This window comes from Sebastes fasciatus, chromosome 23, assembly GCF_043250625.1.
Source record: "Sebastes fasciatus isolate fSebFas1 chromosome 23, fSebFas1.pri, whole genome shotgun sequence".
Classification (NCBI taxonomy): Eukaryota; Metazoa; Chordata; class Actinopteri; order Perciformes; family Sebastidae; genus Sebastes; species Sebastes fasciatus.
This window is the reverse complement of record NC_133817.1, coordinates 7247871-7264429: the sequence shown is the minus strand read 5'-3', so window position 1 is coordinate 7264429 and position 16559 is coordinate 7247871. Positions and strand designations below refer to the sequence as shown.

At 41.3% G+C, this 16559-nt stretch overlaps 2 protein-coding genes across 15 annotated transcripts in view; both read left to right on the top strand.

Annotated features, from left to right (window-relative positions):
- Nucleotides 1-10735, top strand: part of grip1 (glutamate receptor interacting protein 1) — a 239011-nt gene extending 228276 nt beyond the window's left edge. For 8 of the 14 annotated variants that reach the window (XM_074625897.1, XM_074625901.1, XM_074625896.1 and 5 more), the window contains 11 exons: nt 151-295; nt 1026-1165; nt 1403-1603; nt 1690-1843; nt 2039-2077; nt 2333-2444; nt 2620-2652; nt 3969-4079; nt 4164-4280; nt 4356-4502; nt 4584-10735. In XM_074625897.1, coding sequence (XP_074481998.1) covers nt 151-295; nt 1026-1165; nt 1403-1603; nt 1690-1843; nt 2039-2077; nt 2333-2444; nt 2620-2652; nt 3969-4079; nt 4164-4280; nt 4356-4502; nt 4584-4883 — 1499 coding nt within the window. In that variant the 3' untranslated portion in view covers nt 4884-10735. The remainder of the gene's footprint in view (nt 1-150; nt 296-1025; nt 1166-1402; nt 1604-1689; nt 1844-2038; nt 2078-2332; nt 2445-2619; nt 2653-3968; nt 4080-4163; nt 4281-4355; nt 4503-4583) is intronic. The other 6 variants (XM_074625899.1, XM_074625904.1, XM_074625893.1 and 3 more) reach the window with 3 other exon arrangements.
- Nucleotides 10736-11426: 691 nt separating this feature from the next.
- lsm8 (LSM8 homolog, U6 small nuclear RNA associated) lies at nt 11427-16086 on the top strand. Its single transcript, XM_074625917.1, has 5 exons — nt 11427-11551; nt 12265-12449; nt 13180-13220; nt 14113-14240; nt 15633-16086. Exons 2-5 carry the CDS (start codon nt 12419-12421, stop codon nt 15721-15723), a joined length of 291 nt encoding a protein of 96 aa, XP_074482018.1. The 5' UTR covers nt 11427-11551; nt 12265-12418; the 3' UTR covers nt 15724-16086.
- The last annotated feature ends 473 nt before the right edge of the window (nt 16087-16559 follow it).

Below are 16559 nucleotides of genomic sequence, written 5' to 3'. Positions count from 1 at the left end.
TTATGAATGGAGTCTGGTGGCTTTGAAGTAGGGCTGAAACGATTCCTCGAGTAACTTGATTACTAAAAAGCATCGATGCAAATTATTTGTCCCATCATGCCGTGTGCTCAGTCAACCTGATATTGAATGAATCTTAATTGAACTTTTCAGATGAACAGGAAGTGTCTGGTAGCATCATTTACACGGTGGAGCTGCAGAGGTACGGAGGCCCGCTGGGAATCACCATCTCCGGCACCGAAGAGCCCTTCGACCCCATCATCATCTCCTCACTGAGCAAGGGAGGGCTGGCTGAGAGGTACATGCACTCTCTGATTACATTAATATTACATTAATATACATTAATATGGTATATGTTCAAGATTCAAAGGTCATATTTGTCATATGCTCATATGCTCGTTGAGGGAAAAAGGCTAATGTGTAATTAAAAATAATAATAGTTGGAATAAGAGTTTTACACTGAAACAGTGTCAAACAGTGACAGTTGTGTTCAGATCAAAAATCAAGTGGAGAATGCCGCCCTCTGCTGTTAATAATAAATAACACTTTAATATTTTTTCTTTATGGTTAGTTTATTTTTTTTATTTCAATACTTTGATTTTTAAAATGTTGTCAAATTTTAATTTTTATTTGAATATTTTTATTTTTTTAATGGATCAGAGACAAATACTATACTGCTGTTGCAATGTTACTTAATGTTCTACTAAAACTACTGTTTTAAATGATGTTTTATTCTTTTTTAAATAATGGTATCAGGTGTAATCTTGTCAGGAGTTGCTGCAGGAATCAGAATCAGGTTTTGGCCTAGGTGTTTTGGTGCATAGAGGTCACATTAAACATAGTAAGAGAAAAGAAAAAGACAAGTACTGCAAAAGTCAAGGATAATAAATATAAAATAGATAATTTACAGTAAAAAAATATGTCAAATATATCCGTTTCTAAATTAAAAGAGCTGCACAGTGTTTAAAAAGGACCGAGTGTGCAAAATATTCATGCATGTATATTTGTGCGTGTGCTGTGTGCTGTAGGACCGGTGCGATCCATGTCGGTGATCGTATTCTGGCGATCAACAGCAGCAGTCTGAAGGGGAAACCTCTGAGCGAAGCCATCTGTCTGCTGCAACAAGCTGGAGAGACGGTCACACTGAAGATCAAGAAGCAGGGAGACCGTACGTATACACACTTATATATATATATATATATACACACTTACAGTATATATACACTTTATATATAGCTGCTAACAGATCATTCAGCATACTTTTAATTGTGATAATTCGACAAAATGTAAACAAATATAGGCTAAGAAACACGGGACTCAAGTTGTAGCTGACAGTGTCAAAACCCCGGCTTTTAAGCTAAATAAACATTGTCTTAGTAATAAGAAAGTTTTTTTCTCTCTTTAGTGTCCCCAAAGTCTTGTGGGATTGGCTCAGGCCTGGGGATGGGGGCGGGGATTGTCCATGAGCACCAGGACGGGGTGGACGAGCCTATAGTCATGGTCGCGCCTCTGTCGAGCCAGCGAGCGTTCAACACGCTGCCGTCCGTCGACAGCGCTGTGGAGTCCTGGGATGGATCCAACATGGAAAGCAGCTTTACCACCCCGGGTAGGAAGCTCAACCTCTGACCTTTGACCTTCTGATCTTTACCCTCTGAAGTTGACTGTAGCACTAAAATATTTCTCTGTGTCTAGCTCCACCGTTTCAGTCGTCTCCGTACAGTTTCCACGAGTGGCGCAACGCCAAGACAACCAACAGCCAATCATCTTCCTCCACTCGCCAGAGAGCCAATCCGCTGTCAGATCTGGGCCTGAGCGACGATGACTGGGACCGCCCGACACTTGGAGGGTGAGCGACACGTATAAAGAATACAAAAATGATCTGGGTAACACAAACAAACAATAATGATATTTCTGAGAGAAATCACAATGGACGGGGATTTAAAGTCCTCCATACCATTAGCGTGTTAGCGTTCCTTATTCAAATCAGTGGGAGTTGCTAGCAGCGAGCTAACAGCAGTAACAGCAGTGTCTCTGTCTTCAGCGGCTGTAATCTGCCCAGCGGTCTAATCAGTGACAGCAGGTACCACACTGACCTTTGACCTTTAACCCCCCACACAGTCCTCTGTCACCCCTCCAGCAGAAACCCTCACCTGGTGACCTTTGACCCCTGCCTCACTGCCGACACATACACCCGGTGGATGTGTATGTCGTCGCTGCACATGTTGTCCCTCACAACTCTCACCAGCATGACCTGTCCGTCACCGGCCCCCTCTGTGTGTGAGTCCATCAGGATGTTCTTCTCTCTGATTGGCTGACCTTTGACCTTTGACCCCAGGTTCACTGTGGGACACGATGGGACGGAACCGGACCAGGAGGAGAACTTCTGGTCTCAGGCTCTGGAGGATCTGGAGACCTGCGGCCAGAGCGGCATCCTCAGAGAGCTGGAGGTGAGTAGTACTGTTAGACGTAGTAGTACTTAGTAGTAGTAGTAGTAGTAGTAGTAGTAGTACTGTATAGTATACATTCTCAAAGAACTGAAAGAAGTGCAGCCGTAAACGTTGAGTTTATATTATATATATTTATATATTAAGCTGAAAAGAGAAATGACTCCTTCTCTTCCAGGAGTCTGGAAAGGAGACGCACCTCCTCACTCTGGTATCCTCCTTCCTCTCCAGCTACTAACGCTCCTCTCTGTCCTCCTGTCCTCTTGTCCTCTCCTCTCCTCTCTCCTCCTATCCTCTCCTCTCTCCTCTCTGTTCTCCTGTCCTCTCCTCCTCTCTATCTTCCTGTCCTCTCCTCTCTCCTCTCTGTCCTATCTGTCCTCTCCTCTCTCCTCCTCTCCTCCTGTCCTCTCTCCTCTCCTCCTCTCTTCTCTCCTCTCCCCCTTCTCCTCCTCTCTCCTCTCTCCTCCTCTCCTCTCCTCTCACTCCTCTCCTCTCTCCTTCTCTCCTCTCTCCTCTCCTCTACTTTCCTCTCCTCTACTCTCCTCTCCTCCGCTTCTCTCTCCTGTCTCTTGTCTCCTCTCCTCTCTCCTGCCTCCTGCCTCCTGCCTCCTCTCTCCTCTCTCCTCTCCTCTCTCCTGTCTCTTGTCTCCTCTCCTCTCCTCTCCTCTCCTCTCCTCTCCTCTCCTCTCCTCTCCTCTCCTCTCCTCTCCTCCTCTCCTCTCTCCTCTCTGTCTCTGTTAAGACTTCCAGCGTTGTCCAACATCAGACATGTTTTTTTGAATGTGACTCTAACCGCACCCCCCCCAGCAGCAAAGCTACACCGACCATGGTGACGTCATTGTGACATTCTAGTGACATCACCCAGCTTCTGACCAATCACGTGGCAGAGTCATGTTGCAACCGGGCATGGCAGTTTGAGCAAGGCATGCTGGGAGAGCTTGTGCAATGCCTGATGGGTAGTTTGTTTTGCCAGTCATGAAGCAGATCTGTTAAGTCATGCATGCGTCTGATGAGTCCTTGATTCTGATTGGCTGACGAGTGTTGAGTGATGTGAGAAGAAAAAGATAGACACTGTCATCAAGTTTAAGTATTGCGATTCAATATTATGATTTATTGCTATTTTTGTTAAATTTTGTAACACTAGACCATGGGGAAAAGTGAATCATACACTTCTAGGGACTTTTTACTTTGGATAATATCTAAATTAATACGGTAAAAATGTTTGATTTTCAGCATGTACGTAGTCAGAGATGTCCTGAAGTCAAATAGATCAGTCATTGTCAGGAATTATTTATTAGATATTATTTTTTCCAGCGATCCTAGATCCTAGAAATCCCATCACAATAGAATCTGTGAGTAGAAACTGTCAGTAGAGACCTGTCCTTCCCGTCCTGGTGTGATCATGGTAGCTGGGGTCAAAGGTCGGACTCCCATGATGCCTTTTACCGTGTATTTGATGGATCCAACTGACTGTTTCATTTCTGATTGGCTGTCTGTGATTGGATATTTCTGATTGGCTGTCTCCAGGCAACCATCATGTCCGGCTCCAGCCTCAGTCTGAACCATGACCCCGCCCCCCTGCGCAGCACACTGGGACGCCAAGCGAGCTTCCAGGAACGCAGCAACTCCAAGCCGCAGGTAACCCGCGCTGACTTTGACCTCTGACCTAATAAGTGACTGTTATGTCGTATCTTTAACGTGAATGTTTGTATCTTTGATCAGGTGACCACTCGTTCCAACACCTTGCCCTCTGACCCCCAGCGCCGAGCCTTCGCCATGAGGAAGATGAGGCAGGAAGTCAATGAGATCCTGAACCAGAACCCTGTGGAGCTCCACAAGGTGACCTTTGACCCTTCAAAGTGTCTGTTTATAAATCTACTTGTTGTGATCCTGACAGTGTGTCTGTGTTTGTAGCTGACTCTAGAGAAGGCCTCAGATCTGGAGGATTTCGGTTTCAGCGTTTCTGACGGTATGTTGGACCGCGGCGTCTACGTTAACAACATCCGACCGGGAGGCCCGGCAGAGCGGGGCGGCCTCCGGGCTTACGACCGAATACTCCAGGTACATAAACACGAGTACGCACAGCCACGCTAGCACATCTGTGAGGCCACTCAGACACATGAACCGTTTCATGTCTTCCAGATTAACCACGTGCGGACCAGGGACTTCGACTGCTGCCTCGTCGTTCCGCTGATCGCCGAGTCTCCGAACCATCTGGAGCTCGTCATCAGCCGAAACCCCACCTCCTCCTCCCTGCTGGCCAATCACACTGACGGCATCACCAACAGCAGCCACTCCCCTCAGCCAATCGGCAACGAGCTGGGACCATCGGAGCTCTGCATTGGCCAGGGGGAGGATGGTGTTCCGATCAAGTGGAGCCAACCGGGTGACGGTCTGGGGGCGGGGCTTGGGATGGGTCAGGTGAATAATAATTCCTTATAGCAGACCGAAACTGGATTAAACCGGTTCTAACCAGACTGGACTGGAGAGGTCAACAAGGAGAACAATACAGCAAAGTTGAATTAAACTGGTTTTGACCCATCCAAACTGGTTCAGAGTGGACCCCCCATGGTGCTACACACACCCTCTGGATGAACTTTGACCTTTGACCACTTAAGTTTTGACCTTTGAACTGCTAAAGCAGCCTGAAAGCACACTGATGGACCGGAGCAACTCCTCACCTTTTCACTTGAACCAGTTCTGCATACTGGTCCTTCTGGTGTCACTGGAACCAGAACTATAACTACTGATCCTACTGGAACCATAGCCAGAGCTACTGGTCCAACTGGTCTGAGCCCAGAGCCATGGCTACTGATTCTATTGAAGCCAGATCCACCGCCAGTGGCTTTACTGGTTTAGGATTAATGGTTACTGGTTCTGCAAGCCTAGAACTTGGGCTACTGGTCCTGCTGAAGCCAGAGCCACAGCCAATGGTCTTACTGGTTCAAGACATGTGAGTTCTGATATTACTGGTTAGAGAATCATGGCTACTGGTCCTACGGAAGCCAGAGCCACAGCCAATGGTCTTACTGGTTCAAGACATGTGGGTTCTGGTATTACTGGTTAGAAAATCGTGGCTACTGGTCCTACAGAAGCCAGAGCCACAGCCAATGGTCTTACTGGTTCAAGACATGTGGGTTCTGGTATTAGTGGTTAGAGAATTGTGGCTACTGAAGCCAGAGCCATAGCCAGTGGTCTTACTGGCCCAAGACACATGGGCTCTGGTCTTAGTGGTTACAAAACCATGGCCCTATTGAGGCCACAGCTAATGGTCTTACGGGTCCAAGACACATGGGTCCTGGTCTTTCTGGTGACAGAACCATGGGTACTGGTCCAACTGAAGCCAGAGCCAATGGTCAAAACATGGTTCTTGTTCATGGGTTCTAAGCCAGAACCATCACCACTGTCTTCTACCAGACCAGGACTGTGGCTCCATCTGGTCTTTACTAGGACCAGAACAACGGCCTCTGGTGGTACTGGCCAAGGACCACAGCAGCACAAAGACTGATGGGACTCCAGAATCTAGAACCTGCTGATGGACAAACAGGTTGCCAAGGAGACTAGGGATGCTCCGATCAGGCTATCTAGGGCCGATGTCATTGGGATCGTCCAAACCAGTACTGATTACGGATTGGTTTCTGTTCTTAAACATTGATTTATGTCACAACATGTGGGTAGAAGTACCTTTATTGGCTCAGAGGGTTGGGATACCATTAAAGATGGTTATAGTAAAGTGCAAGATTTCGTTTAGTGGAGGTGATTATGACATTTTGGGTAATCCTGCAGATTTACGAAAAAAAATTAAATCCTCCATTTCGAAAAGAACTCCAAAATTCCCCTTTAGCTCATAGCAAATTTTTAAGTAAACATGGAGCTGGAGGCAAAACAAAGGAAAGACTGGAGGCTAACACTAGCAGTGGGCTAAAGTTACACATCTAAAATGTCATCTTGCCGTGTTGTTGGGTGCCAGAATCCAGATATCACATACATTTGAGATGACAAACTGTGATTCAAGACTCTAGCGAGCTACAATATCGGAGAAACGTTTCAGAGAAGGAGAGTAAATGTGGTAATATTCAGCCTTCTGCTAACTTCAGCCGTGAGCCATATTGGCTGCGGTTAGCAGGAGGCTAAACTATGATCAACCCCTTCTCTCCATCTCTGAAACGCTTCCCCGATATTGTACGACTCTCTTTTTGACTGACTTTACTGAAGGATAGTTAACTATAGGCATCCAAAGATTTATACGTCGACTTTCTCAACTAACACTCGTGAGCCTGGAGAGTGAGTGACAGCACATATTGAGAGAAACAAGTATTTTCTTCAGCCACTGTTAAAAAAACAAGCCGACAATACTTGCTGGCCAACGTTAACTAACGTGTTCAGAGTATTTTTCTGCCTCCACTAAATACCTCATCATGTTTACTAACAGAAAAGGGGGCTATTGCTTAGAATTTTTTTTTTAATTTGAACATCTACTATTCCATGACAACTGGGCTTACTCCATCTGCTATAGAAGATCATGTCATTTGAGTGAAAACTCCACAATAGCTACTAAATGGACGTTATGGTGAGATTGTTTTCTCAACAAAATTGCCCATTTTGTTTGCATTAGTGTTAACAAAGTTGAAAGGATACCCAGCCCTAGTGGTGGAAAACAGGCAGCCATGAGGGATTTTGTAACGATGACACAATATTTTTTTGCATTATATGTCAATTTTAAGACAAAAATCAAGTCAATAATTATCAGCTGGTATTGATCGGAGCATCCCTAATGAATTGTACAGAAAGACAGAGGGTTTACTGTTTAAGATTTTAGTTCTGTGCCATGAATGAGCTGCAGACCGGAAGAGTAATAATAATCATGATTACAATAAGGATGATGATGATGATGATGATGATGATGATGATGACACTGAGCAGTTCAATAAGAATCTTTTTCTACTGTTTACACCTGTTGGACTGGCCACACTGTGTGTATGTATGTGTGCGTGTCTGTGTGTGTGTGTGTGTGTGTTTGTATGTTATGTGTGTGTGTGTTAAACACAAGGCCAGTTAAGCCCCTCCCACTTCAATTCCTCGTCTTGGCTTTGCCCCGCCCCCCTTCTTCTTCCCTCGACCAATAGGCAGCCAGGATGACAGACAGACAGACGGCAGTTCTGAGAGATTCAGCTGATTGGCTGGAACCAATCAGAAAACAAAATCTTCCGTGCCTGTCTGTGATTGGTTCTCCTCGACACACAAGCAGACCAATCAGCTACCAGGAAGAAGCCAAGCATGCCCCCACCCCGACTTCCCTGACCCCCCCACCCAACCCCACACCCCCCAGTAACAGTGATCTATTATGCTAATCGATCGGTGTGTTTTTTGATTGACTGTTGTCAGTTTTCTCTGTTTGTTTGTTTGTTTGTTTGTTTCCATGGCGACTGAACCTGAAAAGATGTAAAATAGATTAAAAAACGGTTCAGTCCCCGTCGCTGTTCACATCGAGACCATCGAATCCCGAAAAACCTTCACCTCATAACCACGAAAAACAACAATGTTACACGAGAAAATAATCCTGATGGAACAGGAAACCTGTGACAGTAAATACCTGTGTGTGTGTGTGTGTGTGTGTGTGTGTGCGTGCGCGTGTGCGTGTGTGTGTGTTTATTTTGGAGTGATGTCAACATCTTCCTGCTCTCACCTCAGTCTGAACTCACTATTTAAACTGGCCATTCAGAACCCTCCCTCAGCACCAACCACCAGTAGAAACCCTCCCTGAGCTTTAACAACCAATACAGGATAGGAGCGCTGTGATTGGCCGTTTCTGCGTGGATAGCTGGGATTGGCTGCGTCCCAATCTTCGTTAACTGTGACGTTTTGAATCTGAAGCACAGTGCTAGCATATAGTTAGTTATATGGCTAACAGACGCCAAGCACAGGGCAAGCATAAGCCTAACATGTGGCTACCGTGGGGTTAACACACACAGCACAAGGCTAACAGACCGTTTCAACAGAATTGCATCGCTAGGCAACAGCTTGGGTCCATGTTTACTTCCTGTCAGCCAATGTCATTCACATACACTGCAACAAGGAGCCTATAAAAGAAGGAAGGATCATTACGTCATCGTCACACCATTCTAATTTTGCAAATACCGGTGTAAAGGTGTTATAGAGGCATATAGAACCTTTCTGTGTCAAGTCATGATTACGTCACAGTGTTAGCTGGAGGCAAAACAAAGGAAAAGTGGAGGCTAACACTAGCAGTGGGCTAAAGTTACACATCTAAAATGTCATCTTGCCGTGTTGTTGGGTGCCAGAATCCAGATATCAGACACATTTGAGATGACAAACTGATTCGAGGCTCTAGCGAGCTACAATATCGGCGAAACGTTTCAGAGATGGAGAGTTGATGTTGTCACGATAGCACTGCGCTTTCCTACGCTGTGACAAGAGTGTGTAAATGAAGCATTAAGTTGTTAAAATGTACTCATTTAATAACTGGTTAGTTAGCTAGCTACCTTGCTGATGACCCTTCCTTCTTTTATGGTTACTTGCACTGCAACAGGAAACAAACTGGGACACATTTCTAATGTTTACAACTGTGAAACGGCCTATAGGCTATGGTTAGCACGCTGCTAACACATCAAGCCAACATACCTAGATGTTAGCACATGACTAACCCGGGGCCAACACCTGGCTAACAAAGCCAGTGTATGGTTAGCACACACCTAGCACAAGGCTAACATGTGGTTAACATGGCCAGTATTTGGTTAGCACGCAGCTAACACAGGGCTAACACCTAGATAACGCCGCTAGACCTAGAACAAGGACGCGTTACAAATCGCATACTTTTTCTTTTTACTTTTAGTACATACTGCAGCTGCATAGTGTTGCATGCAGTATGCATAACATTGCGCCTTTAGTACGTACTGTACGTTCCAATACCCATACTACCCTACTATTTACCCTACTATGAAGTATGCCAAAAAATACCAGGACGTCCTACTACACCTGGTCACATTTTGCAGTATGCAAGCCAGCATGCTTTTCTGGCTATTTTGACCCACAATCCTCTGTGCAGGGGATACATGAGCAAGAGGGTCAAAGTTCAAGGTGCAATGTTGTGAGGAAGTAGTATGTCCCGATTGTATGCATACTGCATGCAACAGTAGTATGTACTTTGTAAAGGCAGCTGCAGTACGTACTAGAAGTAAAAATAAAAAGTATGCGATTTGGAACGTAGTCTCCCACAGGGCTAACACCGGGTAAATGGACCCAATATTTGGTTTAGCTCATACAGGGCTACCACTATTCAAAGTTAGCACACGGCTCTAGCATAGGGCTAACACAGCTCCTAGTATTCAGTTAGCACATGTTTAGCATTCACCATTTTATGGGTAACATTACACAAAAATCCTGTTGGTAGCCTTTGCCAGATGATTAGCACTGTTAGTATTTTAGCGCTCGGCCAAGACAAAACTGTTCCACTAATGTGGAAAAAGCCACAGAGCTGAGGGCCGTGGCTTCAGGAGGGTTTGATGAGTGAGATCTAAAGCCATACACACTGTGTTTGTGCGCATGTATTAACTGTGTGTGTGTGTGTGTGTGTGTCTGTGTATATGGGGGACTAAAGCTGCTATTATATTAAATAAATAAATGACACAATAAATGAATTATATAGGGAAATAAATTAATAGAGAAATAAATAAATTGGGAAATAATTAAATGTGAAACTAAATGAAAACAATAAGTAATTTCTCAAATGAATATTTTTTTTATTTTTTTTTCTATTTCTGTGCATATTTATTTATTTTCAAATGAACTTGCACATTTATTTGATAATTGATGCTTTTATTTCTACATTTCTTTCTTTATTATTTTATTTATTTATTGAGTAATTTTTCTTATTTATTTATTATAATGGCAGCTTTAGCCCTCCGTATATGTGTGTTTGAGTGTGTGTGTGTATATAACATTGCAGGGATTTGCACTCTAGTGATTCACCTCAGTAAGACATCCGCCCACACACACACACACACGCACGCAGACACACACACACCCACACACACACATGCATTGCACTGCCATTTGAAATAGTGGGTCAGATTAGTTTCCATGTAGCTTCACCAACCAACCAAACTGTATTTTTCTTTAAAGGAACAGGGATGTTGTAAAGTATTTTTGTACAAATTTAATACTTTGGTAGCATGACGTTCCTGGTGTTTGTCCTGTCGGGCTCCACTGCTCTCCTCCACCCCCCTTTGTATGGACGACTACTGAGCAACAATAAAGATGAAGACCTGCTGGGAGGACTGGACTCCATGTCTGTTTTTAAAATAAACAAGGTTAATTTATTTATTTTTCATTTTACTGCACAGTGTTGCACAATGAAATGTGATTTGTAGACCCGTCATTCTACACACACATAGAACATATATACAATTATTTTAATTAGAAATACAACAAAATAAATGATCAGTATGCACTGAGAGACACATTTTACAGTGGAAAACAGCAACATAATATTATGAGTATAAAGTCATAATATTATAAAGTGGTAATTTTACATGCTATTTTCTTTTTATAATAATTTAAGTTATGACTTTATTCTTGTAATATCACAACTTTTTTCTCGTAAAGTTATGACTTTTTTTCTCGTAAAGATGACTTTATTCTCGTAATATTACGACTTTTTTATCGTAAAGTTATGGCTTGAAACATCTTATAGTGTACTGTTTAGCTGTAAATGAGAAAGTGTGTGAACCGGCAGCCATGTTGAGATCAAGCTGAGGAAATACCAAGCTCCGCCCTACAGCCAGAGCACAGCCAATAGGAATGCTCTCTCTCTCTGAAATGACCTGTGATTGGTCAAAGTAGATTTTTTAAAGCCTGAAAACAGAGCCATGAGGAGGTGCAGAAGTCTAGTTTTCTCTAAAAACACTTGAATTACAATATGCTGAAAGGTTATTATGGAATTTTTGCCTAATAATGCCAAAAAATATACTGCCTACTGCAGCTTTAAAGCCTGACTGCAGCCTGCTGAGCACACCTGGTGCTGTGGAACAGAGATAATGGTGTTTCTCGTGGCTTTCCTCTGCATGTTGTCTGTGTGGGACCTTTCCTGGGTGAGTACATCTAATATTCTGCTTATGGATGCATTTGCTCTATGTCTGCTGTAGGCTACAATCCATGCAAACCCCCAAGAGAAGTTTGAGTTGCTGTGTATTCAGACACCATGTGGGTTTAAATGTCTGTCTGGTCTAAAATATTGTTCATCTCAATGTGCAGATTGTTACAAAAAAATGGATATGATTGGGTTAAATCAATACATGCGGACATTGTTGTCCAAAACTTAGCTGAAAAAATCAGTCATTGGCAGATCTTTTACTTAAGTAAAAGTACAAATACCACAGTCTAACATATAATATGCATTAACCAAACTTGGATAAGGTAAGGATAACAGGTTCTGCCACTGATTGTCTTGTCTTTAGACAACTAAGACATTTTTTTTATTAATTAATGAATTAATTCATTAATTATTATATTATTATTTAGCAATAGTAAAAAAAAAAAATTATTTCCTTCAATCTCATTAAAACATAAACCGGATGTGACGTACCCGCTCGGCGCTCCCCTCTCCTTCTGTTTTGATTTGCTTCTTAATTTATCTTCGTATTAATTCCCGTATTTATTTACTCGTCTGTTTAATTTTCCCTTTTAATTATTTATATATTTATTTGTATTATTATTTTTAATTATTATCTTAAAACATAAACCGGATGTGACGTCCCGCTCGGTGCTCCGCCTCTCCTCTCCGTCTGCTCGGTGAATGGATTAGTCCGGTCTGTCCTCCGGTGTGTTGTGCGGTTACTGCTACCGGTTACCGGTTGTTTCTCCGTCACATCCCTGCACCGTTTGACCACAAAGCGACCCGGTGGAAACATCAACCGACCTCCTCTGCTGGATAAATACCCGCCAAGCCGGAGAGAAGCATGTCCACCGCTCTGGAGAGCTACATCAACCGTATCCTGCTGATAACTGATAGCTGCTAGTTAGCTTAGCGTCCAATGCTAACTCCCCGCCTGAATGAATGAGAACATGCTAGTTAGCTTAGCATCCAAAGCTAGCAGTGATATTTCTGTAGTTGTGTTTAGTTATAGGAGCTTCTCTGTTTAGTAGCACAGAGGTGAGAGTTAGCAGTGCATTATGATATGTTTATTTAATTTAATATAATGTTTAGTATGATGGGTGATAGTGAGAGTTAGTAGTGCATTATGATATGTTTCTTTAATTTAATATAATGTTTAGTATGATGGGTGAGAGTTAGTAGTGCATTATATGTTTCTTTAATTTAATAATATTAATGTTTAGTATGATGAGTGATGAGAGTTAGTAGTGCATTATGATATGTTTATTTAATTAATAATATTAATGTTTAGTATGATGGGTGAGAGTTAGTAGTGCATTACATGTTTCTTTAATTTAATAATATTAATGTTTAATATGATGAGTGGTGAGAGTTAGTAGTGCATTATGATATGTTTATTTAATTAATAATATTAATGTTTAGTATGATGAGTGAGAGTTAGTAGTGCATTACATGTTTCTTTAATTTAATAATATTAATGTTTAGTATGATGAGTGATGAGTTAGCAGTGCATTATGATATGTTTCTTTAATTAATAATATTAATATATAATGAGTGTTTTTGGTCCAGAGAAGTGTGTTGTTTCTTTAACTCTGTGTGATTCAGGTACTGTGGCCATCATCACCTCAGACGGCAGGATGATTGTGGTGAGTTTGACTACCTAAGATAAGATGAGATAAGATGAACCTTTATTAATCCCCTGGAGGGAAATTCAGGTGTCAAAGCAGCAACATCAGCAAACAGAGTAAAAAACACAAGAGAGGTAAAGGTATAGAATAATTATAAAAACAACAATAGAGATTTAAAAGATAGAGTGAATGGGTGAACATAGTGTGTACAGTCCGTCAATAAATACATGTAATATGTACAGTCTATAAAGTTGTATATAGGATGTATAGTGTAAAGTAAGTGTATATAGGATGTATAGTGTAAAGTCCGGCAGTAGTTAGAGTCTAAGATGGTTGCAAATGACATATTTATTAATTAATCGCGTAATTTATTTATTTATTCCATTTATTTTTTATTTTGGCAGGTTCCGTCCTCCATAAAAACGTTACCTGTCAGTGTTTTCCTATTATTAAATGTGATGTTTCTGGATTAATATTACTGCTGCATTAATGTGTATGGTGCATTTTAACTCCTTAGGTTTTTCTAGTTTCATATGATGCCAGTAAAGTAAACCTAAAAATCACAGGTTGAGTTAATGCTTTAAAGAAATTAGTGGCGTTATTACCGTGTTAACTTTGACAGCCCTATTTTATTTATTTATATTGACGGTGCAATGTTGTTAGTAAAGTTAGTAAGTGGCCTACCACTCGTTAGGAAACGGTATATATGGGTGGAACAGGAGCTGTTTACCAATCTGGGGACCAGCATATGCCGTTGAACCTCAGTGACACACCATCAGCCACTTTTCGATCTCGGCGTCACGTGAAAGCTAAATGTTGTCTTTATGTATTCTGCTGTTAACCCCAGAGGTGAACAGGAAACAGGTTGACCTAAAACATCAGCTATAAAGTCTGTAATGTGTGTGTTCAGGGCACTCTGAAGGGCTTCGATCAGACCATCAACCTGATCCTGGATGAGAGTCACGAGCGGGTGTTCAGCTCCAGTCAGGGGGTGGAGCAGGTGGTGCTGGGACTCTACATCGTCAGAGGAGACAACGTGTGAGTCACCTTTCACCTCTTAATAAGCATTAATCCATTATCAGACAGAAAGAACAATGTTGTAGACCTTTTCATTGTCGTTCTGTTGCTATGGCAACAGCTTTTGGTCCAAGTTTACTTCCTGTCAGCTAACAAACGTTGCAACAGGAAATAGAAAGGGGCCCATTGAGAATGTTTATGCAAAGTTTGAAAAGGTCTGTAAAATATTGAACATATAACATCAGGCAGGAAGTACTCAGATCCTTTACTTAAAGGTTAACTTCGGTATATCAGGTGGTTGTCCGTATGTCCGTCCCGTATGGCACACACTTCCCTTACACGCATCCATGCTTCATCCTGGAGTCCAAGTGGATGTTTGTGCCAAATTTGAAGAAATTCGCTCCTGGCGTTCTCCGGCTTCTCAAAGCATCGGTTCATGTGTGCAGGAATTGCAAAAGCAATAAGGAAAAGAATGAAGGAAAAATAAAGGGATAAAAATGGATAAATATCATTATATAAAAACATAATTTAAAATATACAGAAAAAAGTTATACATGTAAAAAATAAATGAAAATATGTATATTTTACAAAATTCATAAATATATATAGAAATAAATCATCAAATAAATGTGAAAGTGAAAATGCTTCTAATTATTCTTTTTTAGTCTTATTTTATTTCTTTTTATATTTCTTTCTTTTTTATTTATTCATTCTTTTATTTACAGTATTTATCTTTATATTTATAAAATGTTTTATTTACATATGTGTTTTATTTATTTATATTAACACATTTTTTATTTTATTTTAGTTCTCTTGATATTTACACATTTTTTATTTACTTAAATATTCTATTATGAATTCCTCTATATTTCCACATTTATTTCCTTATTCTTTAACAGATTTATTCTTTATTACGGCACTCCTATTACTTCCATACTCTGTGGTCTGTGGTCTCACCGGGGTCTCGGTCTTACATGCAGTAGCACCTACACAAATGCATTACTTGAAGCCTGACGAGATGGATTTTCGTGTGACATCTTGTAAGGTTAGGATGTTACTTTTGTAGCTGGAGCTCATTTTGAATTATTGACTAATGATTATTTTCATTATGGATTAATCTGCTGATTATTTTCTCCACTAATCAATTGATTGGTTTGTAAAAATAGTGAGAAATGGCGTCCCAATGACCCAGAGCCCAAAGTGACACCGTCACAATGTTTATTTAGTTACATGAAAAATGACTTCAACCGTCAAAATTGATTGCAATTAATTTTCTGTCAGTTGACTAATCATTTCATCTGTACTTTATTGATAACAAAACATCACATTTTATAAACTCGTCATATGTTTTGTGTGTAAGAATTTTAAAGTTCTTGTAGTGGGTAGAAGAATAAAGTGTGTGTTGTGTTTCAGGGCGGTGATCGGGGAGATCGACGAAGAGACAGACTCCACTCTGGATTTAGGAAACATCAGAGCCGAGCCGCTCAACTCTGTCGTCCACTGACCTCTGACCTCTGACCCCCCCCCCCCCCCCCCACCCCCCAATGACAGCATGACTCAGCTGTGTGTGTTACAGGAGCCTGTTTACTGATGCAGGTTTATTGAGTTATCTGGATCAGATGAGGCCTCCTCATATCTGCAATACTCCTCAAATCTGAAGTTAAATTAAAATAAAAAATAACCAGAAACTCACTAACCCTTCTGCCACTAACAGACTCCTGTACTGACATTTTTCTGTTTGTATTTTTTTATATAAAAAAAAAAGAATTGCTAGAGTTGTTAGATTAACTTTTTTATGCTTGGAGTCAGTTTTTGTCAGATTTGAGATTTGTTTAAATAAAGTTTCATTTCTCATATTTCAACCAAACATCTTTTTTTGTTATTTACAGTGGTGGAAGAAGCACTCTGATCTTTTACTTAAGTAAAAGTAGCAGTACCACAGTAGTAGAAATACTGTTACAAGTACAATGCCTGACTTTTTCTGACAGTCGGTGTTGTGTCATAGTTGGTGGCTTGGCTTAGGGCAAACAATCCTTTCCCCCGCCCACATATGCAAGGACAGCACAGTTTTTAATTTAATACATTTATGTACAAAAGTGCCATGTCTTATATAGAGTCATTGTTGTCACTCGACTCTCGTTACATACAAAAATCAGACAGAATTGGAGTAGATTATTGTCCGTGTCTTATAAGACTGGACAAATAACTCAACTAAATGGTCCGAAGGGTCATTCCCAGATATTTTCTGCTATCTGGTTGAATGTCCTGGCAAGTAAAACTGTTATATTTACTCTGTATATGATGAATTAAACTTACTTTTACAATATCAATAAAAATTTC

Bases quoted from the DNA above. Each gene is read 5' to 3' on its own strand.
- lsm8 (XM_074625917.1), top strand. From the start codon at position 12,419: ATGTCCACCGCTCTGGAGAGCTACATCAACC. The intron at 12,450-13,179 runs GTATCCTGCTGA...TGTGTGATTCAG, and splicing joins TCTGGAGAGCTACATCAACC to GTACTGTGGCCATCATCACC. The intron at 13,221-14,112 runs GTGAGTTTGACT...GTGTGTGTTCAG, and splicing joins CAGACGGCAGGATGATTGTG to GGCACTCTGAAGGGCTTCGA.